We start from the raw sequence: 27,520 nt of genomic DNA on the forward strand, positions 1-27,520 counted from the left end.
CGATGACCAAGCTACCTGATACAGCCACAAGCTCAACGCTTGTTGATACTTGGCCTGGTGTTCTTTGATTCTTGTGAAACAAATGATCACCCAAACGTGCTTCAAGTTAGCCTTTATCTTTTAAAGATGATATGTTTGGAGGTAGGAACTCACATGGCTCTCCAGCAGATCACTGAGGATCGACACCTACTTACTCTTTGGATATCATACTTGCCCGACCACTCATCTTGAAATTTAATCACCCAATAAGGAATAAGGAGAGACTCTACATAACCTTAGATTATTCCCCTCTATTTTATCTCACCACCTCATCTAAGGCCTCCCTAACTCTTGCATAAACAAACCACGCATAGGAACTGGTACCTGAGGGCTCAGGCATATTCCAGGGTTAACTATGCTGCACACTTGGGAGCAGATACAATTTACTGCTATATCAGTAGGATGAGGAGCTAAAAGAAAAGCCAGAAAAGCCAAAGAGTGAACCTCATTATGAAAGTTAAATGGAATAATATTAAAACATACAACCAACATACAAAGAGGTACCTGAAGTAGACGAGACCAAAAGCCTATACCCTATAAACAGGGGTATATCATTTGGTGTCAAGAGTATCCTGCGGCCCTGCCCAGAGTCATCCCTCAACATTCTTTTCGAAGTGCAATCCCCTACTCCTCCGTTGGGACCACGTTCTCGTCCTCCTCTGTCTCCTTTGATTCATCCGCATCCCTCTGAGTTGGGAAGTACCGGAGGAGTCCGTTGGCCTTAAGGAGACTGAATGGAGTCTCGCCAACTGCGTTCTTGGCATTGATGTCGGCGCCATGTTCGAGAAGTGTCATCACAATTTTGACGATGTTGTTGATCCTAGACTTGATATAGACCCCGCATAACAGCCCTAGGTGCTGGTATTTGACCTCCGAGGGCACCACTCTGTAAGTTCGCCCGGCGAACAGTTGGTTTTGGATGATTCGCAGCATGTCGTCCGAGTACTCGAACTCTCCGCCGTATTTAGGAGCTAGCCGTTGCTAACGGCTCTCGTCTGCTAGCCTGGGCGTGATGGAGCATACGCGGTGTAGGAGCGTATCTCCTTCGATGGGATCGATTGCTGGTAAGCCTTGCGTCGTGAGGATATCAACCATCTGGAGCGTGAGGTCCAAGGTTCCAAACTCGAGGTAGTTCTTGCATCGAGAAGGACTGAAAAGCGCGTCGAGACATGATGCCTTGTCGTTGGGATCCCTCATAGTCCCACAAATAGGGGTGGCTATCTCCACAACCACTTTCATGTCATGGGAGTAGAGGTTGTCGATAGCCCATTCCAGGACGTTCTCGCCCTCAGGAGTGTAAAGGTCGTCAGGGTATTTCATGTGGCGGAAGAGTTCTTCGAGCTTGGCGTTGCGACGTTCCCAAGAAGTCATTGCAAAGTAGTGACGGAAGGCGGCAAACCCCAGCGCAATTTGGCTAGGTCTGAGTAGAAAGAGGTCAAGCGATGCGTACAACTCCGCGTGTTGCTCATGGGCTCGCGGGAATCCCTGTAAGATACACTGGAGGACGTTGATCTTTGGAGATGACGGGAAGAGCCGGCCGGTTAGACTGACGTCTGCGCCGTTGTCGATGAGAGTCTTGAAGCGCTCTGGCATGATCATGTCGCTGGTAGCAAACATCAAAGGGGTAAAACCTTCTTCATGAAAGGAACGCCCATCGATGTTGCACGTCTCGAGCAAGTGTGGGCTGATCTGTTGCTTATCTAACCCCATCTCACTCGTTTCCCGGACCCAGAGGCTTCTGGTTTTGCAGACGCTAAGGGCGAGAGGGTGCATATTGGTGTCGTCTGTGAAATTCGCATCTGCTCCGAGGCGGATCAGCTCCTTGATGGTGTGCTGGGCCCAGGGGCTCGTTCAGGGGGAACCCAGCCTTGACAAATGTTTCAAGATAGCGATATCTGGCCATGTACCTGAATTGATATCCCGTCGCCACACCGAACCATCGGTTGGCAGCGCCTGGGCTTAGGAGTCGTATGAATGCCTCGGTCGATTCGCCGCTCTGGTCCTCGACGCCGACTCGGTCACTCTCAACTAGCAGCTTGACTACTTCCTCGCAGTTGATTGCTAGGGCTAGCTGCAAAGGGCCGCCTGTAAAAGTAGTGTTTAAGAGAAAACTTCGACAGTGTTGTCGTCGAGACCGTGCCCCTTTGCTAACCAGAAACTCGACAACCCTGAAGAGTTCTTGTTCGCCCGAAGGATCATAGGCCAGGCTCTGTGCGAGTATTACCTCGAGAGGTGTATACCGAGTGTTGGCGGGATCATTGATGGCATTAGGGTCTGCTTTCACTAGCAGCTTGGCAGCCTCGACGGATCGTACATGGCTTAGAGCTGATCGATGCTTGAAGAGTCGGTCATCCCAGGGCATGATAGTTCCAGGAACGACGACCCCTTTCTTCTCGACAACATAGGCACCATGATCGAGTAGGATCTGTATGACTGCAACACTGTCCGATCTTGTTGCGAGGACGAGTGCTGAGACTTCCTCAAACTTGTGCCCATTCTTTGGATACATGACGTGGCGTCGGCTAGTGTCGTGTTCGCAAAGAGGTTCGAAATATGGCCAGCCAGTCCTAGCAGAATGACTTGCCCTCGCCTCGGAGGTCTCTCGTGAACCAGGTTTTCCGCAGGTGCAGAAGTAGGTGTGTGGACTGACCCCTTTTTCAAGAATGTACTTGACAAGGCCCACATGGTCGTTTTCACAGGCCCAGAAGAGTGCGTCGCCTGTATCTGAGGCTATATCTTGTCCAATCATGAAGTCCTTGACGATTCTGTGCAAGAAATGACAGGCATATCCCACCGCCAGGAGGTTCTCGGTAGGAAGGTAGGTAGCCAAGTGTACCAAGATCTCGTTAGGGCAAGCGATGAGCAGGGGCTTGGTCGTCTGCGGGAGACTGGCTTGGGGAGACTGTCAGCGTTTGATTCAACGAGGAGAGTAGATAAGCTTTTGCTTTGATTTACCAGAGACCTGAGGCGCCCCATCGCCTTCGTTTTTGGGGGTTCCCATGAAAACAGATTCCCAAGATGAGCAGCGAAGGTATAAGCAGGCTGAGGATAGCGAGAAGTGCGAAAGACGGTTTGGATCGAGCTGAAGACAGGTTGCTGCTAGAGGTGATAGGTAGGTAGGTTGGAGAGATAACAATCTAGTGACGTCGGGAGAGGGTATAATAGAACGCTTCCAGCCAGACCTATGAAGTTATCTGCTCTCTGGGCTGGAGCGTTCGATGGAAAGTGATTTAAGGAGAGACTTCTGGAGAGAAACGTAGTGCGATCGGGTGAGGGGATTAGGAGGGGTCAGAGGTGAAGTGGCAAAACCGAAAAGAAAACATTGAGGAATTCTGGCGGGACTAAGCGAGCCCAGATAAGAAACAGTGAGCTCACAGGCTGATATCAAGTTTCTGGCGCCTCCATCAGTGAGCCAGACTGCTCTGAATCAGGGGCAGTGGGACATATCAACCAACTGTTGGCCAACTATTTTCTGGCACTGACAATCTTCTATGCCAGCCACCTGAGAGTCCGCACTCCCTTTGATACGCATGTAAATGTACACGAGATCGAGTGATCTACATACTTTTGATTTTTTTCAAATATTCAAAATTCCTCACTATGAAGCGTGTGTTGAATGCTGGCAGCATGGAGGTGACCAGAGCCTCACTAGGTATCTTGCATACAGCAACATAATTCAGAAAGCAATCAAATGCCTTTTACAATGATATTTTATGTAGTAATTGTTTATCACAGATGGTTCAGCAAACGAAACTGTGATCCTCGAGAGAACAATTAGAGGCCCGCTATTCAACATCCCGGGCATCCGCTGTTTCCACGCACATTTAGACAATCACGCGCTTTGCCCATGTGCTACTCTGAAGAGCGAAGCAGGCTTTCTTTGAGACTGTGTTTGGCGCGTTGAAATACTGCCTGGGACGCGGCCGCAAATTCAAACAGGCCCATTCAGCAGCTGTTCTTTATTCACTCCTTTACGTCCCGAGAATTTTTCATCACTGAATTGACCAACGCCGGCCATTCAAGGCTAAATCCCCCTCTTTATACGACATAAATGATGCTAATGACCACAATCAATGTCAAGGATGCCAAAGCGACGAGCCGTGAAGACCGATTGAGGTTGTAAGTCAAGTCACGTGTACTCCCACCTGGGTGACGAAGGCCCCGGAACCGGTCCCACCTAATTCCAGCCCCAGCCTTGGTGGTGGGTGGAGACGCGCGACAGGCAGGAGCCTCTTGCGTGAGCCTCGTCACTAAAGTGACCAGCTTCCTTCGACCAAACAAGGCCCCACGACCTCCGATCAATCACATCAACTCCATCCACGAATCCCAGATCTCGTCGCCTCACCACGAGCTTTATCTACCCAATACCTCACCTGTGGATAATACTGCGTGCTCCCCGTCACCATGTCTGAAGGAGCTCTGAAGCCCGAGAAGGACTTCTCCAAGGAGGTCGACCAGCAGCTCCCCGAAGCTGAGAAGCTGGCTGCGGTTGGTGTCCCAGCTCTGTATCGTCAGCCGAAGCTTCCACTGACTCCAAGTATAGTCCAACAACCTCCAGGGAGCCATTGAGAAGCTCGCTGCGCTTGAAAAGCAGACCCGACAAGTATGTCTTGCGCCCTTGCTCCCCATCCCCGCTAACCCAAACGCCAGGCCTCCGATCTTGCGTCGACATCACGAGTATTGATCGCAATCGTCACACTATGCAAAAATGCCGGCGACTGGAGTTTGATGAACGACCAGACCTTGGTCTTGTCCAAGAAGCACAGCCAGCTCAAGCAGGCCATCACCAAGATGGTCCAGACCGTCATGGGCTTCCTCGACGACACCCCCGACCTCAAGACCAAGCTTTCCGTTATCGAGACCCTGCGAACAGTGACAGAGGGCAAGATCTTTGTCGAAGTCGAGCGCGCCCGCGTCACCAAGATCCTCTCCGACATCAAGAAGGAGCAGGGCGACCTCAAGGCCGCCACCGAGATCCTTTGCGAGCTTCAGGTTGAGACCTTTGGGTCTATGGACAGACGGGAAAAGACCGAGTTCATCCTCGCTCAGGTCGCTCTCTGCATTGAGAGCGAAGATTGGACTCAGGCTGGCATCCTGGGTCGCAAGATCAGCACACGATACCTCGCCCGGAAGCCTAAGAAGACGGCCGAGCAACTCGAGAAGGAGGAGAAGGAACGTGAGAAGAAGAAGGCCCGTGGCGAGGAGGTGCCCGAGGAGAAGCCAGATGACACAACCGACCTGAAGCTGCGATACTACGAGCAACAGATCATCCTTGCCAAGCATGAGGACAAGTACCTTGATGTTTGCAAGCACTACCGACAGGTTTTGGATACAGAGGCAGTCGAGGAGGATTCGGCCAAGCTTCGCCCTGTAAGTTGTTGATCCCATGTATGGATTCATTCTCTAACCTCTTCCAGGTCCTGCAGCGCATCATCTACTTTGTCATCCTCGCCCCCTACGACAACGAGCAACACGATCTTCTCCACCGAATTCACAAGGACACCCGCAACACAGAAGTCCCCCCTGAGGCTGAGCTTCTCCGACTCTTTACTGTCCACGAGTTGATGCGATGGCCAGAGATTGCTAAGAGATTCGGCCCCCACCTGTGCAGTACGGATGTCTTTGATGTGCAGCCTGGTCAGTCCTCAGACGAGAAGGCGCACCAGCGATGGCAAGATTTCCGAAAGCGAGTCATTGAGCACAATGTCCGCGTCATTGCCAAGTACTACACTCGCATCCAGATGGGACGCCTCACCCAACTGCTCGACTTGGCTGAGGATGAGACGGAAAAGTACATCAGCGAGCTGGTTACCTCCAAGACTGTGTACGCCAAGATTGACCGACCTGCACGGATCGTCAGCTTCGCGAAGCCTCGGGATGCTGATGACATTCTGAATGAGTGGAGTCACAACATGAAGAGCTTGCTGGGACTCTTGGAGAGAATCGATCATCTCATCACCAAAGAGGAGATGATGGCAAGGATCCAGCCGGCCAAATAAGAACTCGGAGTCAAGATAGAGCGGTTTACAATTCATGACGGTTTGGGTGGTCTGTAATTATACAGGTTAGATAGGCCTCGGGATGAGGATATGTAACATGGCACTTGATGCATGAGTCTATCTGTTTGTCTATTTCAGTCTATGGTCTGGTGTAAGTTTATCATGATGTCTACAGGTCTGCTTTAAGCTCCTTCTCTTCAGCATGTTGCTTAATGAAGCCAGCCAGGGGCATTCCCCATTCCTTGTTGACAGGTACATGGTGACCTCCAGGATGAACCATGACGAGAGGCTCTTCGCAACGGTCCACGAGAGCCTGGCTGCGGCTCTCGTCCACAACTGTGTCGAGGCTACCAAGGTAGTGCAAGGTAGGGGTCTTGATCTTGGGCTCGAAGCAGAACTGGAGGGAATCGGGTGTTGCCCAGAAGCCAGAGTAGAAGACTCCAAACTTGAGAGGCTTGCCATCGTTGGCTTCTCTCAGTCCTCTTGCCCAGTCGCCCTCCTTGCCCTCTGGCAGTGGCCGCTCCGGCTCCAGGGCTGCAGCAACGAGAGCCGCCATGGCACCACCCTGACTGAAACCACCTACAGCATCAATACCGCCTGCTTCACGGATCGCCTCAGCAACAGTCGCCATGCCCTCATCCAGAAGACGATAGTTGCCCGTGGCCTCGTCCTTGCGCCACCAAGCCCAGGTGTCGGGTTGATAGTCCTCGGCAGGAGGCTCCTCTGGGGGTTGGTAGCCCGGGATGTCCTCCGCGCTCAGACGGTTGGGAGCGGTGGCATAGATGAGGACTGGGAGGAGAGAGATGGGGTTGAGAAGCTTGACGAGGAGCTTCTCGAGGGCGCGAGTCTTGGCGCGGAAGAGAGCACCAGATTGTGTGAAGCCTGAGATTGTGAGCACATGGTCAAAGAAAATGAGTGTGAGTGTCCAGGGTAGTATGCGGTCAAAGACGAGCTAAACGACCAGGGAGGTTGTATGTAAGCGGAATAACACTCACCGTGAAGCATCAGAATCTTGACCTCCTTCTTAGCCCCCTTGCCGTTGGGCTTTTGTTGTTTCGCGCCATTGGGTCCCGACGTGGCCGTCATTGTCGATAAGCAAACTCTTGAGGGAAAAGCTGAAAGACGTCTAGTCGCAATAGGTCTAGTGATGGAGAAAACTCCAAAAAGCAGACGCATCTATATGTTATATGTCTAAGTTTGACAAAACGTTGCAAGGGGGTTTCGCCGTGCGAGTCGACAGGGAGCGATAGCGATGATTTGTCAGGATGAGATTTATCCAGTCCTTTCAAGGTTCCTATCTCGGGCCGCTACACGACTCGGATCACGTTTGATCCCCACCAAAAGTGAACCGTGGTTAAGGGTCCTTCGGATATAGTTTTCGACTACAATGCGGCTCAATGACTATTTTGAGTACATACTAGTTTGTTTGCTGTTGGGATATGCAAGCTGGAGTATTGCGTGAGAGGAAATAGACATCTGGGGATCAGATAACTGATACGTGACTCCTCCACTGCCAAACGCCATGCGGAAATACGTCACCAATTTGCATGTAAACAAAGCTGTATAGTTAGCAACCATGGGCCAATTGAGGCATTGAGCCACCTGGGATATTCGTGATTCAATCATCTGGTAAGTTCGGACCTTCGGAGCAACGCGTTCACGATCCCAATTGCACCTGTCACACCCAGCACCCGCGTGTATCGTTCGATAGGTCAATTAAGCCCCTTTTGCGACTCTATGATACAATCCCATCTCATCTCATGGACCCTGGCCTCGCTCTCGAGCGGATCGTTCATGCAGTGCTTTGACGAAATCCCATCTCCTTCAATCCGTTCGGACTTTAGTGACCACCAGTCTTGGCGTTGGGGTTGCGGGGGTCGTTCTTGAACTCGGCGGCTAATGTTCTGGTCAGTCGTCGCATTCTGAGGGTATTCCATTCCATTGGGGGCCGTACAGTTCATCATGGCGTTCTGGGCAGAGTTGACACCGTAGGCAATGACAACACCTATATCCTGAATCAATTGCTGTTCCAAACTCATCGAGGCATCAATCGGAGCCGGGCGCGCGGGGAAAGACTCGTCGAGGGGTCCGTTTCGTCGGGCGAGCTGCGCAAATTCACGTACCGGCAGCGAAGAAGGGCCAGTAAGGCTTCACTATTCGGGGGTCAGCGGAATCGCACGGGCGAGGGGGACGAGTCGCAATTGGACGTACAGAAGGGAGCGTTGAACTTCTTGAGGGGCTGAACACCGAGCCAAGACATGATGACGGATTCGTGGGTATCGTGGGAGGTTGAGGTTCGGGTTGATGGGAGTTTCGGCAAGGTGCTGCTTTGAGATTGATTGAGAGTATTGAGAACGAGCCTTTTTCCGAACGGCAGACCCAACAAGCTCCGAGCGGGTTCTGCCGAAGCCGAGCCCGGAACGTTTTCTGGGTGCCTGGCTGTGAGCCTGAGATCCGAGGCATCTAGATCAGGGGACGGAGGCTGAGAGTACGTACCTCCAAGGCGGGGCCATGCGAGCTGCTCCCCACCCCGGCAACCGCAGAAACCAATGCACCGAACCCCGCGTTTCCAATGCACGCTAAGCATTCACACGTGATGGAAACCTTGCAGGTGACATCATCGGGAATAGAGCTCCAGCTCCATCAAGCTCCCAAGCTTTAAGAAGGGGAGATACGTACTCGAGTCACACTCAACTCAAACCTTCCCGCCCAGTCTTGTCACTTTCTTGTCTCATCAAATCAGCCTATTCTCTCTCCCCTTGTCTTTTTGTCTGTGCGACACACTCAACCACTCGTCATCACCTCAAACAACAAACGCCCGTACCCAGAAAGTGCGGGGTGATTATACTGTACATTCCTGGCACGGTAACCCGAGGCCGCTCCGTCCCTCCAACTCCTAACCATCCATCCAATCCGTCCCCCGGCTTTTCTTAAAAAACCCTTTTTTTGCAAGGGCAAGCTCGAAAAATACTGTGCCTTCCCGCTCCTGCTGTGCCCTCCAGAAACTCTTGGGTTGCCACCAATTGTTACCCTGACGCCAACAAACCAGCTGTTGCCGCTACTTTGTCTTCTGCTTCTGCTTCTGCCTCCCGCCATCTTGAAACTCCATCTTCGGTCCATTTTCCTCCTTTGAGCATCTTCTCCCGTCTTCTCGTTCGATTTAAGATCTTCCAAAACCAACGTCAGCCTTTTTGACGTCCACACCATTTGAGAGATCGTCATCCTTCTTCCTCCAACTGCGCCCGTGTCATCTTTGCCAGACACGCGTTGCGCCTCCGCTCTTCATACTTTACCCGTACATTCCAAACTCTCAACATCCAAGATGCTGAGTCGCCAATTCACACGCGCCGCCGCCGTCACCTCGCGTGCTGGCCTGCGAGCTCTCAGCTCAACTGCCGCTCGTCTGGATGCCCACACGCCTTCCATGGGAGACGTCAACCCCTCGCGCGCCGCCGTCGACACGTTCAACCAGAAGCAGAAGGCATTCCGCGAGCACCTGGTCGAGGCACAGAAGGAGCGAGAAGCCAGTGAGTTGCCTGCCCACCCGCAGCCTGCTAACGTTCCGTTCGCCAAGCCGGACGAGGGCTTACAGAAGGACGACGCAGGACGAACCGCAGAGGTCAAGGAGCCAGAGCCCTCCCGCAAGGCTGGGCCTCTGACGAACCTCATCTACGGCACAAAGGAGGGTCGTGAGCTTGACGCCCAGCTCGAGGCGAGCTTCAGTCAAGTTCTGGCCCGTGGCAAGTATGTCCACTCGATCGTCTTCCACGAGGTCAAGCCCGATAAGGTGGACGAGTATGTCGACCTTGTGGGACACTGGTACCCCAAGATGGCCAACGCCCCCGAGAACAAGGTGCATCTCGTCGGAAGCTGGAGGACAGAAGTCGGCGACTGCGACACGTTTGGTATGCATCCCTCAATCCCTTCCATCTTCAAAAGCCGAGGTGCTGACTGAATGCGCGGGGTAACAGTTCACATCTGGGAATATCAAAAGTACGAGGGCTACCACCAGTCCCGACACTCCATCACACACCACCCCGAATTCGCCGAGTTCGATCGCAAGCTCAAAGGCATGATCAACTCCAAGAACATCTCGCTGATGCAGGAGTTTTCCTTCTGGCCGACCACCCCTCCACGACAGCTCGGTGGCGTCTTTGAGCTGCGGTCTTACACACTGCACCCCGGCAACCTTCTCGAGTGGGAGACGCACTGGCGACGAGGCCTCAAGGCTCGCCGCGAGGTCATGGAGGGCGTGGGCGCTTGGTTCGTCCAGATTGGCGATCTCAACACTGTCCACCACCTGTGGCAGTTTGCCAACCTCGAGGAGCGCCGCGCTCGCCGTGAGCAGAGCTGGCAGGTCGAGGGCTGGAGCGACACTGTCCACAAGACGGTTCCTCTGATCCAGAGCATGAAGTCGCGGGTCCTCATTCCCATGCCTTGGTCTCCCGTGGCCTAGACACCCTGTTTGCGGCTGCTGGCACGCTCCTGATGGAGTGTCTCAGCCAATGGAGCTTCGTCATGTCGAATCGGACCCGGGCGACTCGACAATGTCTTCTTGCACGAGATTAGAGGTCATATTGTTCATGTTCTATGCATAATTCCTTTGTATTGTGTCATTAATGTGTGTTTCTACGGACTTAGCGGAGGAGCGACGGAACCGGACCATGAATTGCATCCATGTACAGGTGTCATCTACAGTTCTACAGACTCAGTCAGATCAGATCAAACCAAATGGAACTTGAAATCCAGACAATCATGCCCAACGAATAAATTGGTGCCGATTCCAAATGCCCATCAAGGAAGCTTAAGAGTGAGCTACAGGGGTCACAGTAGCCACTTTCACCACAACGCCAGGGTATCCAATCAATTTACATGCAAGCCTGCTCACATGGCCTCCCCCTCAATTCAATGTTCCTACGAGTCGACGCTGAGGACCTCTGACAGATTCCTCCGCGCCTGGCCGAGCATGTGACTTAGGAAGCCGAGCTTGGAGTGCAGGGAGATGAGGCTCGGATCTGCACTTTCGACGCGCACCTTTTCCCGGACATAGACTTCCTGCACATCCTTGCTCTCCGCGTCGGCTGCCGACGATCTAGGCTCTGGGGTATGGCGCGCACTGCCCCGCTTGGAGCCCCCGGCATCGCTCCCCATGGTATTGTATCGGAAAACGGTGTCCATCTCGTCGTGTTCCAGACGACGGAAGGTGCCGATGGCAAGGCCGAGTTTAGTTCCAAAATGGACGGGTGCATCCGCGGGTTCTAGAGCACGCAGCCAGAGCACGATGCAGCTCTCCTGCAGGCCGAGATAAAAGCTGAGGTTGGGCCCCGGGGAGGGCTCAAAGTGGTACGGCGGACATGAGCACGTCTGCCAAGCAGGGTCGGCATCTGTCAGAGGGGGACCCTTGAGGAGTGCCACCGAGTCGGAGAGGGAGTCTGCGAGTATGGCGAGTGTGGAGGAGAGGGAGCGGGCGTCCTGCGGCTTGGACAGGGTGATGGAGAGGAGATCGATGGATTGGTTTAGGTACGCGTTCAGCGAATCGAGGGCCTGGATGTGAATGACGTCGGACTGGGAGAGCGACAGCGTCTGGGCGGGTATCGTTCGAAGCTGGAGATGGAGATGCTGGGGGGCTCAAAACGTCAGCTTGCAGGAAACGAGGCTGAAAGGTGTGGGGAACAAATAGGCTGTTCTTACCCCTTTGACGATGCGAGTGCCGACGCGGGTGAGCGTGCCCTTTACTTTTTCGTTGCGATGTGTGCTCATGACGAGGGTGCTTCCCGGGTCGATGGGCGCGAGGAGCGCATAGCAGTCCTCGAGGCCATGCTTGAGATCGCGACAGATCTGCAGCGTCTCCTCGACGATCCAGTCCAGCTCGCGCGCCTTTTCAAGATAGATCAGCATGATGTGTGCTTCCTGTCCTGCGCCTCGTGATCTTTTTCTCTCTTTGCGCTTCCGTATTTCCTCGTCATCGTACCTGGGTTTCGGCGGCTTTAAGCCTGAGCTCGTCGGGGGAGATGGGAGGCCAGATTGCAATCGACATGATGGATGGACGGCGCCTAGTGTGAAGTGCCTGAGTAGGCAGCCATGAGATCGGGGGAGGGGGATAAGCGGCGGTCGTTCGGGACGAGGTTTCGGTGGAGTGATTGCTTGATGGTGAGCGAGTTGGAGATGGAGGAATGTCCCGAAATGGACTGAGCTTGGATGGAGCTCCAAATTCGAGTGACGTTTGGTAGCGGGCCGTTGGTGCAGTAGCGCAGGGGCATCAAGGCAGCTGCGCCACAGCAATTGTGTGGCGCTCAGAATGAGAGAGAGTTTGCAGTTAGAATTGGGACACGAAAGAGATGTCAAAGGTAGTTGAGGTTTAAAGAGATTAAGTTCTCATTATTGAGACTTATCTATTTACTTTGTAAATCAAACATGGTAGATTTGCTCACTCAGGTTGTACAGCCAGGTATTCGAGAGTGGGGTGGAGCAAACTTTCAACCTCCAAGCCATGACAATCTCAGCTCATCTTCTCTCACTCAAGAACACTTCCAAGGCGCGCATCAATAGTCTCCTCTTAGGCAACAGGCGAATCATACAGTCAGGCGCGAGGAGTCAATCATTGAGATTTCCTCAAGTCACTGAATGCCTATCCGCTGAACCATCTCCAAAATCTCGTCTGCCTACGGTCCTAGGCAGCACACGCTCAAGGCAAAATCGACATCATGGCCTCAAAAGAGACTAGCAAGGCTTCAAAGAAGACATATGGGACTTTGGAAAAACTACCTTCTATCACAACGGGTATGAATTACTACCGTATCTCACAAACCCATGACTAACTTGCCCAGGTGCCCGTGTCGAGAAACGCCCCCTTACCAGGCGTCAACCACCAGCATCATCCAAGTCCCGAATCATCTACGTGTCTTCAAAGACGCCATTCATGTCCGTCGTTAAGCGTGCCCGCAAGCAACTCGACGCCTCTCAACGGACCGCCAACGCGGCCCCTAAGCACGCGTCGGTACACTCCCGTATTGAGGCTCTTAAGCGCGCCGGCGGGTCTGATGCCGACAGTGCCGAAGTGAAGGCCATGGGCACGGGACGAGCGGTTGAGAAGACCCTCGCCGTCGCCAGCTGGTTCGAGCAGGAGGGCGACTGTGAGATTGAGATCAGGACCGGGACGGTTGGAACCGTGGACGACGTGGTGGTGGAGGGAGATGAGGAGGACGAGAGCCGCTTGAGGAAGCTAAGCTATCTCGAGGTCTCGATTAAACTCAAGTGAGTTTCCGCGGATATTTTTGGAAGGTTACAGATATGAGGTGTGTCGCGTGCTGGCGTAGCAGTGAGTGCACATCCACCCCTTTACTTGACTTTGCTGATTTGTTTAGGCGCTATCAAAGGAAGCCGAGTCGGAATGCGCGGATATGTAACTTGGCCCACCAGAATATCGCGCTGACGGTATCGACATTGTTATGGCCTCAGTCAGCATCAAGGACGTTTCCGTGGACAGGACGGACCGCCGGTAGTCCGGAAGATCCGAGTCAAGGTGCTAGTATGAATAATCGACCTCCGATGGTGTTCGGTGTATGGATATGTCATGGAGACTTCGGTATGGGTCTGCTGGATGGGGGCGGCCCTTAACACCGGTTGGTTCATGGTAGCCATTGGGAACGACGACGAGTGTGAAGACCATTCTCTGCCTGGGTCAATCAGACCTCCTTCCTTGCTAGGCAGTTGGGTACCAGCATCCTCGGAGTTTCGTCCGTCCACGGTCGAAGACCAACGGCATAATGTGGACCAGCATAATGGAGTTGCAATCCAGCTTCGCGCTGAGTGTAATATTGACCAGAGCAATCGTTCCATCGTGAACCCAAACGTTAAATAAACCAACAAAAAAAGATTATCACCCAAAAGTTCCTTGACCGCTCTGCGCCGCTTAATGCACCGTCCATTTCATTCCTTGTCCTGTCCATTTGCCGGCCGGTCAAAGCTGACGCGGGTTTTGTCAACACCAACAACTCCAGGCTCCAGGATCCAGCCAGACCAGGATCCTATGCAATGCTAATCGACCAAAGTTTTCAAAAGGCTCGCTTAAAATCGTTCATGTCACGCGGTACGCACTGTAGGCATCGTTAGCATACGAGTCATCGTGGCCACGGAGCAACTTACTCAATAACAAGGTGCTCGCCACGCCAGGCACCACTGGCTACCCACAAGCCGCAGTTGACAATCTCGGCATATCTCTTGTCCGAGGTCTTGAATGTCGCAAACATGCGGAACCCGTAGCGGCGTGGGTCAATGTCCTTGGGGGTGCGAGGGCTCAGCAAGGTATCGAGGATATCTGAGGGACCAGAGAGGGAACCACGGGTGCGCATTTCAAGGCTGTTTGTTTCAGTCAGCATATAGACACTCGGCGAGATAGATACAAGACACTTACACTGCTGGTTGCTCATCACTCGTCTGAATGACAAAAGCACCCTCTACAAGCCTCATGGGGCGAAAGCCGCGTGCCTGGCCGAGATCATAACCGCCTGCCTACACGACCCACACAGAGAATCCTCACCAGTCAGCCATGAATTGGACAGAAGCGTGCAGAATCAAATCGTGAGCAAGAGTAAGAAAAATGGAGAAACTCACAATGACGCGGCCGTGGCCAAAAGAGCCGGACCACACTCCGGCGGCGACTGTCGTGATCTCCTTGGTGTTGCCGGAGTCGACGTGGACGGGTTCCTGGTTTAGTCGGACGGCGATGCGAAAGTCAAAGTCGAGGGCCGGCATGGGAAAGGCGAGACCAGGGCATGGAAAGTGGTTGAGAGATCGTTGACAGGCCTCTTCAACAGTTCTGAAACAAACCAGAGCAGAGTCAGTAAAAAGGGTTATTGATGATCGTCTCATATATCGGCAACTTTGACTTACTTCCCGGGTCCCTCTCGGCACTCCCTCTCGGCCTGGACTCTATACAACAAACCCCCATCATTGAAACATCCGCTCCCGCTCCCGCTGCCAGATGTCCCGACGCTGGTTCCCGGGCCGCAGTTGAAGGCGGGCGACGGGCTGGTTGGCGCGGCGCAAACCTTCTGAGGGCTCGAGAGTGGGTGTATCGTGGTATCCCACTCGGCGTTGGCGTGGGCGGGCGCGCCCTGAGGGTGACAGGGCGAGGGTGGGAGGAACGGGGCCGAGTTGGGCATGCATGTCGACTCGGAGACGTCGGTGGGCGCGGTGCTCGTGGGTAATGAGAAGGACAGTGTATCGGTTTCGGTAGCCATGATTTGATGCTGGTGATATTCGTGTAAGAGACCTGAAGCTGTAGACGCTCTCGGCTGTCTTGTAATGTCCTTCAGTGGTCGGGTATTCGCGGGCTCAGGATATCATCGAGTAGTTTCAGTTATCGTCGGGTGATGTATAAATGAGTTGAATCTGATTGATCGGCCGAAATGTCGCTTCCTTATATCAATCGGGTTCTGATGGCGGCTCCCGTCCAAGTCGGAACGCGTGCTTTATAAGAATCGAGACGTTGTGTAAGCGGCGGGCCGCCGGTGGAGGTACTGTCGCAATCCCCGAACCTCCGATGGATGATTTAGATTTTTTAGAGTTGTCGAGGACGCCCACGCAATGACAAGTCTGTTGAATTTTTTGGTGGGAAATGTGCGACTAGGATAGGGAAGGGCAGAGCACGCAAGAGGAGAGGGAAACAAGGCCAAGCAAGGTATTTAAACCAAAAGCAAGCTCGTAGGCCAGGCGGATAAGAGCATCCATCCATCCCATCCCGTCCAGGCCGGGGTTCGGGTCGGGTGTGGACAGCGGCGCATCACATAATACAGCACACTGAGAGCGAAGCAGCGAACGCACACGCTACGCTACGGCTACGGCTACACAAGGGCGTGGGTGTGGGCGCGCCCATGGAGGCTTGCTTGGGCTGAGCTGGTCTGGTCTGGTCTCGCTCCTCGGGTCCAGGTCTCTCGTCTCCAGCTCCTTGGATTGGACTGTCTAGGCCAATTTTTTTTGTCATGCTTGCAAATCTCCGAAGCGAACGGACAAGCAGGGGAACCACCCTGCGCATTTACCTACCTATGACATGGACGGCTCCATCATGAACCCTACGGATTTACAGCACAGAATGCGGACGCCCAGGCTCTACTAAGCAATAAAGGGCAGCGCCTCTCCGGCGCTCGCTGCTCCTGTTCAAGCCCATATCCGCGCGGGTTTTAGAGGACGAGCCCCGGACGAAACAGTGGGTTAATCGCCGATCGGGGCGGGGCCCGTCAGGGACCCGAGGATGCGGACGCCGGGGAGGGGGTTGTGTGTGTGTTTGTAATTCCATTCCAGATCCATCGCAGCTTACAGACGAATCTGGAGAAAGAGTACAACTATTTCCGAATCCTATCCCCTCTTCAGTTTAAACCGCCCTGCACAAAAGTCAATGCTTAGTGGGCTGTAGCTGTAATTGCAGCTCCTACTGCGACTCTTGGGAGTTACAGGGCTTAAGTCCGCTGATGAAGCGGGGCTCCCTCACCTTTCGGCATCCTCGGACAATCTTGAGCCGCCGAGCCCGTGTGTGTGGCAAGTATTATCAAGATTGTATTTCGCTCTCGCTTTCTTGCCAAGATTAGGTATGCTTGTATTACCTACAGGAATAGTTGAGAAACTCGATAATGTCACCGAGCCCCGAATCCCTAGGTCTCACCGTCCCGTCTGGCTCCATGAGCGGGAAACGAGCAATGTCCGCGCTGACTGGGTCTTGCTCTGTGTAAGGCGCGCGCGCGCCACGAAAATATCCGTGGAAAGCTTCCGGGGCTGACAAATTGGGGGTTAACATGACACTCCAACTGGAGATGGATGCAGCTGCTAACGTTAAGGGGCACTCGTTGGCACCCGTCATCACTGGGTTTTTGTAGACTTTTCCGGGGAGACTCTCGCTTCCCGAGGGGATCTGTGGCTTGTTGCTTGTTTTCTGTACACGAGGTGCTGTAGCACGCATCAACGTAGCTCTCACCCTCCATCCTCTCCTCACCCCCTTTGCTCTGCTCGATCCTGCAGGCAATCAACTCGGCATGATTGCACAGCATCACATGGTGACGCGGGGGGAGGGACATTGGAAGATCCAGCAGCCCATCATGATTACCCTCTTGCCAAGACTTTTCGACCCTCCACAAGACCTTTCCCTCCTTTTTGGACCATGATCACCAACAAGGACGGCGTAGCTAGATTCTCGAAATAGGGCGCCATCCCCACGTTTCTTGTTATCGCAGGGCGTTGTTGTACATCCGGAAACAAAAGACCTCGGTTCCGACAAAAAGAAAAGGCTCTGGGTGTATTCCACAAGTGACCTCGGTCAAGCGAGCGAACGATAGGGCTTCCTTTACGAAGCAGTCCAATCGCCACGGGACACACTTTTGACAACCGGGTGACTAAAAAGGGCGTCACAGCGCGCTGTACGCCTGGGCAAGGGTGGGCATGTCGTAGAATGCACCGATTCCGGCAACTCGATGGCAACTTTTATTCCGCCCTGCAGTGATCTCCTTGTCGATTTGACGTCTTGGACGACAAGTTGAAGGGCGCCAGATGGAGGTCAGCCGAGGCTAGTCGAAGTGGATGGGAGTGACAGGGGCCATGGCCAAAGCGTTGGAGAGGCTTGAATTCGTTCTTGCTGAGCAAGCACCGACCCGCGGAGTTTCGTCAGCCTGATCTTTGTCATCGATACTTCAACTTGTAAGTTTTGTATAATCTAATCATGAATGACTATGTAAGTGCGAACGAGATCGAGTCCGAGCTGGCCAGAGGGAGTGCGTTTGGCAGCGGAGACACCTGGGCACAAGACACGATGGACTCTTGTGTCAGACCTCAGCTGGATTCCTAATCAGGGCAAGAAAGCCGCCAAGAAAAAGTATGGAATCTGATATCCGGACAACTCGTCCATCGACAACGCATCATACCCCAGAGTTCAACCTCGATAGACTTGGCAACGGCCCGTCGGCACCAGACTGAAGGGAGTTGTTTCTTGGAAGAATTCCAGTCAACGAAGTTGTCTCTGATAGAGCCTCATGGGTTTCACTTGCTCGACGGTGAGACATGGGTCGAGGGAATGAAGGGAAAGCCCGGTACTCGACAAACTCGGCACTTGAGACTTGGCGGACGGGGAGATATGTCGTGTGTAAACATTTGCGAAACGCAAACTGCATCGCAAGTCGTTGCGGCGACACCAGATCGGTAACAGTTTCTCGAAGTGACGGATGAAAAGAGTCCAAAAGGCGAGCTACTGAGAGCATGTCTAAAGGGGCTCGCTATTCGTCGACCAGAATTCAGGGGCATCACGGACCCCTTTTTCTCTGACGTCCCCACGACAAGATCCGCTCTCATCAGTCGCTTTGATGATATAGTTCAAAGTTGCCGACACGTAATCTGGTATCCATCGCGAACCATCAACCGGAGTCTGTTGCAACAAAATCATATCTTGAGACGCGGCATCTGTCGACGCTGAAACAAAAATGCTCTGCCACGGAATCGAGCAAGGGTCCCCCCCCCCATGTCCATCAAACTGACTCTTCCAACATAACAGCTGAGAAATGCGTATCCAGCTCAATCGTTTGCTTGCTTTTTTGTCAATCGAGTTCGAAAACGGACGCTGAGTATCCGGTTACGGCTTCTTATCCAATGCTTCGTAACCGAGACGAATATTCGTATCAGGGAAAACCCGCAATACGAGTTGCCCTGTTACCTGCTTTGCTTCCGGACCAACACTCGCTCTCGGGTGCACAGTCCAGGATGCAGAATTGACTGTAATTTGCCTTGTTATTGCCAGTTCAAGGGGTTCGGTGAGGGCAAAAAGTCTCGAGTCTAGCGCAAGATCTACACCTCAACTCCATTGCACCATTGTCGCGGCCGGTGTCACCTTCAGTTGAGGGAGATTGAGATTGAGATTGAGAGATATCCGGGCTGGAATTAACAGAGATGTGGCTTTTTCCCCGGGGAGACGGTTGACGCACAATGTCTCTTCATCATGTTCACCTCTTGCGACTAATCTCCCTTTTTTGCTTGGCGCCGGGACATTTTTACCTGATATCCTGCATCTTGTCAGTCACAAAGAGAGGCGTCGTTGCCGTGTTTCCCAGGAAGTGATGCCGCGCCCCCTGTGGCTGCATGTGCTACAGCGCCCTACCGCTAAATTTGTCGCTGTTCCACGCCTGTTGCCGCCAGAGAGCGCCTCTTTTCTGACGTGAGGCAGCTGGAGCGCTTCTCCTTACAGTCCAGCCTGCTGGAGCTGCCCTAGCACTCCCTGAAATTCAGGTCCCCCGTCTTGGGTCCTTTCTCAGGGGTATCTCCCTTTCAAGGGTACCTGCTGTCAAAGTGCGCGTAAGCGGGCCATCGTTGTCCCTTCCATCAATCGTAACTTTCCCGTGCCGTCCCATCCCATCCCCATCCCCGGGCCCTTCTCCTTTGCCTCCGCGCCGTGACTTCCCTGACACTGGAGCTGGAGCTTTATGAGAGGCCGCGTACTCCGTCCTCCGTTCCTTCCTCCGTATCGAGTCAGGATCTGTCGGCGTTCCACGTATTGTCTTGAGGCTTGGGTCTGTCTCTTTCAAAAATTCCTTCTTCTCCTCCTCCATCTCCAACTTCAATCCTCCCAGTTTCATCAACATCGACCTACTACCTATCCTATCCTCCGCCGCTCAGCCTATACGAATCTATACGAATCAATGGCCAGATAACGACAGGCGCACAATCGTATCTCTCACTGCATCTGTCGCTTAGCTCCCGTTGATTGGCTCCGGCGACCTTCCAAAGTCTCGGCAGCTCCGCCTTGCGAGGACGCCACCTGCGAGGGCCAGTCGCTGTTCTTTTTTAGCCCAGGGTCCGTGGCCGCTGCAGTAGGAACAGCTTCTCTACAGCGGTTCGAGATCCACTCGTCTCCAATTGCGGATCCCCTGGCCTGCAATTCATCCCTCGCTCGCCCGCCTCGACCTGACGGGAGCGCTGACCGACGCGATCAAATTCTTGGGACGAGCGACACGTCTCCTCGTTGTGCTGCATTTTCTGCTTTTGCCATTGCGTCTGTTGTCACCACCAGCTTTCGCCTGGATACACTCGCTTTCTCCATGCCGGTATAGCCCAGTCCCTCGTTTCTTGAGCTTTTCTCTGCGCACCCCTGCCCCCTTGCCTGGGCACTTTCGCTCCTTACCAGCAAATCTTCGAGCGAAATCGATCTTGCACATTCTCGACGAAACGATAAACTCGCCGCCATGATCAACTCTCGCCGCGCTATCGTGGCTGCGGTCTTTATCCTCACAGTCTTCTTCCTACTGTCGCGATCGCACCAGTCGACACCCAGCGTCCCAGCCGCCAAAGATGCTGCCGCTGCTGATACCGGTACTAAGGCTCCTCCTGCCTCGAATCCTGACCCCGTGTCACCACCCCCCGAGAAGCCCAAAGAGATGGAGGTGAAGGAGCGTCGCACGCGTCCTCGCATTGACATGTCTGGCATGTCGACATACGAAAAGCTCGCCTACGCATACCCCTACGACGTCGAGACCAAGTTTCCGGCCTACATCTGGCAGACGTGGAAGCAGAGCCCTGACCAGGCCGACTTCCAGTTCAAGGACCAACATGATTCTTGGACCGCCGAGCATCCAGGTTTTGTTCACGAGGTCATCACCGACGACGTGGCCGTCAACCTGATCCGCCTACTCTACGCCACTGTCCCCGAAGTCATCGACGCCTACCGATCCCTTCCCTTGCCCGTCCTCAGGGCCGACTTCTTCCGCTACCTGATTCTCTACGCCCGCGGTGGCATCTACACGGATATTGACACGTATGCCATCCAGAGCTCTGTCAGATGGCTGCCCGAGAAAATCCCACGCGAGACAATTGGCCTGGTCATTGGTATTGAAGCCGACCCTGATCGCCCTGACTGGGCTCAGTGGTACAGCCGTCGCATCCAGTTCTGCCAGTGGACGATCCAAAGCAAGCCTGGACACCCCGTACTTCGCGACATCATTACGCGGATCACCAAGCAGACACTCAGCATGAAGCGCCAGGGCAAGTTGGACAGGCTGGTCGATCACGACGTGGTCGAGTTCACGGGACCAGCTGTGTGGACAGATGCCATCATGGAGTACTTTAACGACGAGCGATTCTTTGACCTATCGCGAAGCAAGGGAGTGATTGACTATAAGAACTTTACCGGTATGGAGACGAGCAAGCGCGTGGGAGATGTGGTTGTGTTGCCCATCACAAGCTTCTCGCCAGGAGTGGGACAGATGGGGGCAAAGGAGCCTGACGACCCCATGGCTTTTGTCAAGCACGATTTTGAGGGTAAGTTGATATGAAGCTGAGGGATCGATCGATACTAACTGCCTGACAGGAACCTGGAAACCCGAGAGCGAGCGACACATGGGCGAGCAGAAGGAGGACGGCGGAGAGCAGCAGCCGCAGCAACAACAGCAGCAGCAACAACAGGCGCCTGCGCAATAACAGTATACTCCGGACGATGAACCATAACCAACGATAACCTAATGTTTCGAAACGACTTTCAAGATAAGCTTCTCGAACCTATATTTCCGCTGCTACTCTTTTCTAATGACGCCGGTTGGTGTCCATCTTGGGGCTGGTTTCCGCATCATGTGTGCTTTTTAGTCGAGGACTAATAGAATAGACCTTGGCTGTTGCATGGCGAAGGAGACGTTAAAAAAATCTGGGGAATGGTATTAGACTTTGTTTGGTCTGAGGGCATTGCAAGGGGAGAGTGGTTTTTGCTTTGGGATAGATTCTGGTTTTTGATCTCTTTTTTTCTTGCTGATTGGACTGTCTGTATCAAGAGTACTATGATGCCCTATGGTGTTGAAGAAGAAGGAGTTGCTCGGAGTCAGAGCTGGGAGACAAGGGCAGTGAAATGGGATAGGACTCGTCACGCCGAGGATGGACTCCGTTTGCTGGCTATAGAGGTCAGAGCAGACGGCAATGCCTTCTCGAGACGACTTTGACGACGATAGTGTCCAAGAGATACCTCATCAATAAGACGGCTACAAGCAATGTACGGTTCCAATTCTGGTCGAGTGTTGGATGGGCAATGGGCTAGGGAGATGGGGTTGCTTGGATACTGTGGGGGCTCAACAACAAGTAAGCTGATTGGGGTGATCTCACGACGCTTGGATCTCTCGAGATGCCAACAAGACAATCAAGTTCTTTGTCTGGCTACAGTACGCAACTTGGCGTTGCTAGCGCAAGACGCCTCCGTCATATCAGCGTCCAAAGACGGAGTAAGCATTCCTCGAGCTGGACCTTGGATGGAGCTGGCGGCCAAACCCCGCATTTCCCCAGGTTTCTTAGCGGCCTCAACGGGCTTCAACGGCCCTTCATTGGTGCATCTCGCTCGACTTGTGCCGCTGAGGGGTTCCATGGTTGTTCCCGGCTCGTCTTGCCGCTGTGGAGAGGGAGGGAGGGAGGAGAGGAGCAGGAGGAGAAGCAAGCTTGAGCGAGGATAGCCGAGGCGATCACCGGATGACTATCATCGCTTGTGTGGCTTTGTTCATCTTGGATCAATTCGAGTAGGACAAACTGTATACCACACACGCGTTCATCATTGGGACATCGCTTCACGTCACTGATATTCGACAAAGCGCAACACAACTGTCTCGGTTGGATGCAGCTGCCGCCATGATGATGCAGAGCTTGATACGGCGGTGTCTGGGGAGGTCGCCCATGCCCAGGAGGTTGGCGACGAGCTTGTGCCAGAAGAGGACGCTTGCTACGTCTGGATTGAGTATTCGATGGGGATCTGAAGAGGTGAGATGACGTTTACTCTTGAGATTTTACATGAATGCTGATAGTTGCAGCCTGTGCTCTACAATGGCACCATCCCCGAGCACTTTGCTTCAGTCGTCTCTGCTCACGGCGACCGTGAAGCTGTCATCGCTCGATCGCCATCTCCGGCGGCGATTGAGTCGACTCTCACCTATTATGCTCTGGACTCGCTCTCCAATGGCTTGGCTCACTCGCTGGCCTCTCTGGGCGTGAAAAAGGGCGATCGAGTCGCCATCTCCCTCGGCAACGGACCCGAATTCGCTGCTCTCACGTATGCGTGCTTCAAACTCGGCGCCATTCTTGTGCCGTTGAACCCAGGTTTCAATGAGCGTCAGGTTGTTGCCGCGCTGAAGCATCTCGCCGTCGAGACGCTCGTCATGGGCGCTGTGACGGATCTTGCTTATAAACCTGGCAAGGGCCGTTGCAATGAGCATCTCCTCCAGAGCGTCGTGGGTGATCTTCAGTCTTCTACCATCCAGAGCGAGGCAGTACCCTCACTGCGAAAGGTGGTGGTCGTTGATAACCTCAAGAGCCATCCAGGCGTCAAGTTCGACCTCAAGGCGAGCAGAGCTCTCATCCCTTACTCATCTCTCCTCGATGGTTCGGTGAAGCCAGTCACACCGAGCTCGCCCCTGGATCCCAGCGATACTATCAACATCCAGTTTACATCCGGCACGACCTCCCTTCCCAAGGCAGCCATGCTCTCGCACCGCGCTATTCTCAACAACGGTGCCTTCATCGCCGACCGCATGGGTCTCGTCCCCGGAGATCTAATTGTCGTGCCGCCTCCTCTATTTCACTGCTTCGGCTGCGTGCTGGGTTACATGGCGACAGCAACAACAGGCGCAGCCATTCTCTTCCCCAGTCCGGCATTTGACCCAGACGCAACACTGCGTATGTGCGTCGACCACGATGCAACAGGCCTCTACGGCGTCAACACGATGCTCGTCGCCGTCCTCGAGTCTCTCCACCGCGGCGATGTCGTCCCCCACGCTCCCAAGAGTCTGCGCAAGGGCATTGTTGCGGGGAGCAGTGTCCCCGAATCCCTCATGCGAACCCTCTACAACACCCTCGGTCTCGAAGACCTCGTCATCTGCTACGGCATGACAGAGACAGCACCCGTGAGCTGCATGACGAGCCCCTCGGATCCCTTCGAGAAGCGCACATCGTCCGTCGGCCGAGTCATGCCACACACTGGTCTCAAGATTGTCGATCCTCACGACCACAGCCAGATCGTACCTATAGGTTCACGAGGAGAGCTTGCGGCGGCTGGGTACCTCGTCATGAAGGGGTACTACGGCGACGAGGAGCGGACGGCTGAAGTGCGTAAGCCGGATCCTGGTGATGGCAAGATTTGGATGTATTCTGGAGATGAGGCTGAGATGGATGCCGATGGATATGTGCGCATCACTGGCCGTATCAAGGACCTCATCATCCGCGGAGGAGAGAATATCCATCCTCTCGAGGTGGAAGACTGCCTCCTCTCTCACGAGGGTGTTCGCGAGGCCAGCGTTGTAGGCGTTCCCGACGATCGATACGGCGAGGCTGTTGCAGCTTTCGTTATACCGGCTACAGGATGGACGCCAGCCGACCACGCAGAAGCTGGTGCCCCCGTCGAAGAGGGCGTCTTGACCAGGGACGGGCTCAGAGCATGGGTCTCCACGAAGCTGTCCAAGCACCTTGCCCCCAAGTATGTCTTTTGGATCGACGAGTATCCCAAGACGGCCAGCGGAAAGGTACAGAAGTTTAAACTGAGGGAGTATGCGAGAGAGCTGCTAGGCGATGAAGAGGAGAAGAAGGCAGAGTGAAGGAGAGTCTACTAAACCCCTGAATCACATCATGAACTAGTCAAGTTGAGGAGGAAGCATCAGAAACATCACGTGTCCTAGAGACGAGTCATTGCATCAAACATTTGCTTCAATAATCAGTCATTGCATAACGAAATTCAACGAGTAGCGTTGTCAAAGGTATCATTTCCAGTATAAGTCATCATCCCTGAGTGTCAAAAAAAGAAGACGACATGTACAAAAACCACCCGCAATCCAAGTTCATGTCTGTCTGTCTGTGTGAGCCCAACCAAAAAAGCATCATTGTAGAGAGACGTTTAAATCTCCATCTATTCCCTCAAAAATGTCAACAAGCAAGCAAACTTTTCTCTTTGCCTTTGCTAGTAGCAGCAATCATCATCATCTATGGCGGCCGTCTCTCTTCTCTCTTCTCTGCCTCTTCTTCACAAATCTCTCTGGGTAGAGTTCCTGATGCAGTAGGTAGCGAGGTTCCTGACCCCAACTGTTTCTCCCTCGCTCTTGTCTAGCTCAAGCAATCCGTTCGTTCGTCATGGTCAAGGAGGAAAAAAGGAGGACCAGAATGTAGGCCCAAATAGACCAAAGATGGCGAGCATCGCCCCAATGTGTGTGCAGTGCAGTTCAGTGAGGAAAACGTGACGTGGACTCGTTAAACTCCCATCCCGATCTCGTTCGTTCGTTGTCTAGTCGACTTGCTTCTCGCAACCGATACGTCCCAGCAACTCCTTGCGATCGCTGTGGCCGGGTAGGCTGACTCCGGAGCTGCTAGCTTGCTTCCTAACGCCAGATCGGCGCTCCCAGTTCCTGAGGTCAAGCTCCTCGACGCCAACCTCCTCCTCGAGGGGCTGGGCCTCCTCATACACAAACTCATCCTCCTCCTCTTCCTCCTCACCACCCTCGTCGTCGCTTCGCACATCCTCGGCATCACCTCCCTTGAGGACCTTGATGATGACACGGACGATCATGGTGAACCAACCAATGGTGATAACCTGGAGGAAGAGGAGGGAGAGAGGAAAGCCCACTGAATGGTCTCGTTGAAGCAGACAAGGCCGTCAGGCTTGAGGAAGGGGTCGAGCAGGTATGAATAGCCGGCCGGAGGATCGATGGGACCAATCAGGTTGTCATTGGTGCCCTTGAAGCAGCCAACTGGCATGATCTGGGGAACATCACTGTAGATGGACCAGCAGACCATGATGTAGAGGACGTGACGGGCAATGAACCACGAAACCACAAACAGTCCAAACATGACATCGCAGAGTTTGGTGAAGCCGGTGTACTTGAGGCACTTGGCAAGCTTGAGTGTGTCAGTAAGAGATCAGAACAGTCTTCTGGAAGGGCATACTCACAGGCAGAAACAGGTCAACAACATCCATAATGACAAGGATAAAGTTGCCGACGCGGGTGTGGTGATAGGCGTAGCACGAGTAGATGAGCGCAGTCGTGACAATGTGGTGAGTAAACATCTGCCAGTGATCCTTGCGACGCTCCTCAATGTTGATGACAATCATCTGCTGCAGCCAGAAAGCCCACTGGCACAGGAGGTAACCCTTCATGAGGCCATCGAGCTCGCGGTTGGGCCAGTCGGTCCAGAGGTTCTTCATGCTCATGTAGTGAGGCGAAGTGCAGTAAATGTACTGAGCAAATCAGCAGATGGCTCCGGCAGTCGTAGTCGGGTCAAACTCACCACTCCCCAGGGCCAAAAGACACTGTAATACACCATGAGCCAGGCCTGCTCGCTGAAGCGAGTCAAGGACTTGCGGCTGGTGATTCCCTGGAGTCTACCAATGGGGGCCAGGACGTGCTCCATGATGCCGGCGCGGAGGCCGGTAAAGAGGATGATGCAAAAGGCAATGAAGTAGGCATCATCGAATCCGATGCGGTACTGGCCTGATTTGGGGTTGTAGTAGCTGAGGTTGAAGAACTTGTACGTGTGTTCCCGGGCCTTGGGGATAAAGGTCTGGGCGAGGAAAATGAGGGCGAGGAGATTGAACGAAAGGCCTATCAACAGAAACAGTCAGCTTGAGCTCGATATGCACAATCAAGGCGAGAGGTCAAATCCATCCATGTCTGCCGAACCGAACGACACACGGACGCACACGCAGAGGCACCGACGCCCGCTCCAAGCTAGGGGGCCTGTCACCCAACGAGCAGCGGCTGGACCCTTGAGGCTGGAGCGGAAATGGTAGGGATGCCGTGCCACGCGGGGTGCCTCTCCAAGTGCGACACCTAATTCAATTCAAGGCCAGGCCAATCCAATTGACTGGGATCTGTCCATCCACCCCACAAGATGGACCAGGTTCCTCCGACATTGATGAATGGATGGATGAGATTTTCATCGGGAAGGGAAAAGGGGAGGCTGGTTCAATCAGAGGCGAGGACATACCAATCTGGTTCTCGACAAACCAGCGGGCAAGGTGCTTCCAGGTGCTCTCCTCCTTGCGCTTGAGTCGACGGACGAGCACCGTCTTGTTGCCCGAGGTCTGCATGTAGAGGGGCCCGTTCATGTTGGGGGTGCTGTTGTCCCTCTTGAGCCGTGTCCGCGCGGGGGCAGACGAAGATGATGCTTTGGCGAAGCCATTGGCTGTCTTGGGATTCGGCGCCGATTTCGATTCGAGAGTCTCGGGGACGGGCTGCTGCTGCTGAGCTTGTTGAGCCGTTGGAGCTGGCGGATCTTGTAAAGACACCGTTGCATCTGCAATTGAGCTTTCGCTGGTGAAAGCTTGGGGTGGGGGAGGAGGGGCGGCGATGGTGGTCTTGTCGTCGGCCTGCGACGGCGCAGGATAGCTTGTGTCGCTCATGGTTGAGCTTGTGATTTATGTTATGGTGTTTCCGTTGATGTCGTCGTGCTTATCGTCCCTCGTCTGAGTGCGGTGTCTTGTCTTGGCCTGCGAAAGAAGGGGGGAG

The 27,520-nt window shown here is 53.7% G+C and overlaps 10 protein-coding genes across 10 annotated transcripts; 5 read left to right on the plus strand and 5 right to left on the minus strand.

The window, feature by feature from the left end:
- Positions 1-663: 663 nt before the first annotated feature.
- MRS44_006078 (uncharacterized protein) lies at positions 664-3,015 on the minus strand (the record flags this gene model as incomplete). The annotated part of the gene is made up of 4 exons (XM_065621633.1): positions 664-1,020; positions 1,063-1,885; positions 1,947-2,941; positions 2,995-3,015. The coding sequence occupies 4 exons, from the start codon at positions 3,013-3,015 to the stop codon at positions 664-666; spliced, it is 2,196 nt and encodes a 731-aa protein (XP_065477705.1).
- A 1,428-nt stretch (positions 3,016-4,443) lies between these two features.
- Positions 4,444-6,038, plus strand: MRS44_006079 (uncharacterized protein; the record flags this gene model as incomplete). The annotated part of the gene is made up of 4 exons (XM_046274692.2): positions 4,444-4,527; positions 4,583-4,642; positions 4,690-5,409; positions 5,457-6,038. The coding sequence occupies 4 exons, from the start codon at positions 4,444-4,446 to the stop codon at positions 6,036-6,038; spliced, it is 1,446 nt and encodes a 481-aa protein (XP_046140344.1).
- Positions 6,039-6,207: 169 nt separating this feature from the next.
- Positions 6,208-7,124, minus strand: MRS44_006080 (uncharacterized protein; the record flags this gene model as incomplete). The annotated part of the gene is made up of 2 exons (XM_046280559.2): positions 6,208-6,920; positions 7,034-7,124. 2 exons carry the CDS (start codon positions 7,122-7,124, stop codon positions 6,208-6,210), a joined length of 804 nt encoding a protein of 267 aa, XP_046140343.1.
- Positions 7,125-9,360: 2,236 nt separating this feature from the next.
- On the plus strand, positions 9,361-10,494 carry MRS44_006081 (uncharacterized protein; the record flags this gene model as incomplete). Its single annotated transcript, XM_046273377.2, has 2 exons — positions 9,361-9,943; positions 10,010-10,494. The coding sequence occupies 2 exons, from the start codon at positions 9,361-9,363 to the stop codon at positions 10,492-10,494; spliced, it is 1,068 nt and encodes a 355-aa protein (XP_046140341.2).
- A 458-nt stretch (positions 10,495-10,952) lies between these two features.
- MRS44_006082 (uncharacterized protein) lies at positions 10,953-12,075 on the minus strand (the record flags this gene model as incomplete). The annotated part of the gene is made up of 3 exons (XM_046280557.2): positions 10,953-11,657; positions 11,730-11,915; positions 12,010-12,075. The coding sequence occupies 3 exons, from the start codon at positions 12,073-12,075 to the stop codon at positions 10,953-10,955; spliced, it is 957 nt and encodes a 318-aa protein (XP_046140340.1).
- Positions 12,076-12,742: 667 nt separating this feature from the next.
- On the plus strand, positions 12,743-13,296 carry MRS44_006083 (uncharacterized protein; the record flags this gene model as incomplete). The annotated part of the gene is made up of 2 exons (XM_046280556.2): positions 12,743-12,818; positions 12,866-13,296. The coding sequence occupies 2 exons, from the start codon at positions 12,743-12,745 to the stop codon at positions 13,294-13,296; spliced, it is 507 nt and encodes a 168-aa protein (XP_046140339.1).
- An 819-nt stretch (positions 13,297-14,115) lies between these two features.
- Positions 14,116-15,280, minus strand: MRS44_006084 (uncharacterized protein; the record flags this gene model as incomplete). Its single annotated transcript, XM_046268976.2, has 5 exons — positions 14,116-14,134; positions 14,184-14,396; positions 14,452-14,549; positions 14,652-14,856; positions 14,931-15,280. The coding sequence occupies 5 exons, from the start codon at positions 15,278-15,280 to the stop codon at positions 14,116-14,118; spliced, it is 885 nt and encodes a 294-aa protein (XP_046140338.1).
- Positions 15,281-20,251: 4,971 nt separating this feature from the next.
- MRS44_006085 (uncharacterized protein) lies at positions 20,252-21,482 on the plus strand (the record flags this gene model as incomplete). The annotated part of the gene is made up of 2 exons (XM_046268967.2): positions 20,252-21,323; positions 21,373-21,482. 2 exons carry the CDS (start codon positions 20,252-20,254, stop codon positions 21,480-21,482), a joined length of 1,182 nt encoding a protein of 393 aa, XP_046140337.1.
- A 1,227-nt stretch (positions 21,483-22,709) lies between these two features.
- MRS44_006086 (uncharacterized protein) lies at positions 22,710-24,619 on the plus strand (the record flags this gene model as incomplete). The annotated part of the gene is made up of 2 exons (XM_046271975.2): positions 22,710-22,793; positions 22,844-24,619. 2 exons carry the CDS (start codon positions 22,710-22,712, stop codon positions 24,617-24,619), a joined length of 1,860 nt encoding a protein of 619 aa, XP_046140336.2.
- Positions 24,620-25,299: 680 nt separating this feature from the next.
- On the minus strand, positions 25,300-27,414 carry MRS44_006087 (uncharacterized protein; the record flags this gene model as incomplete). The annotated part of the gene is made up of 6 exons (XM_065621634.1): positions 25,300-25,605; positions 25,662-25,910; positions 25,963-26,250; positions 26,301-26,614; positions 26,729-26,842; positions 27,000-27,414. 6 exons carry the CDS (start codon positions 27,412-27,414, stop codon positions 25,300-25,302), a joined length of 1,686 nt encoding a protein of 561 aa, XP_065477706.1.
- Between the last annotated feature and the right edge of the window lie 106 nt (positions 27,415-27,520).

Source organism: Fusarium solani (assembly GCF_023522795.1).
Source record: "Fusarium solani strain SB1 chromosome Unknown bctg00000003_1, whole genome shotgun sequence".
NCBI lineage: Eukaryota > Fungi > Ascomycota > Sordariomycetes > Hypocreales > Nectriaceae > Fusarium > Fusarium solani.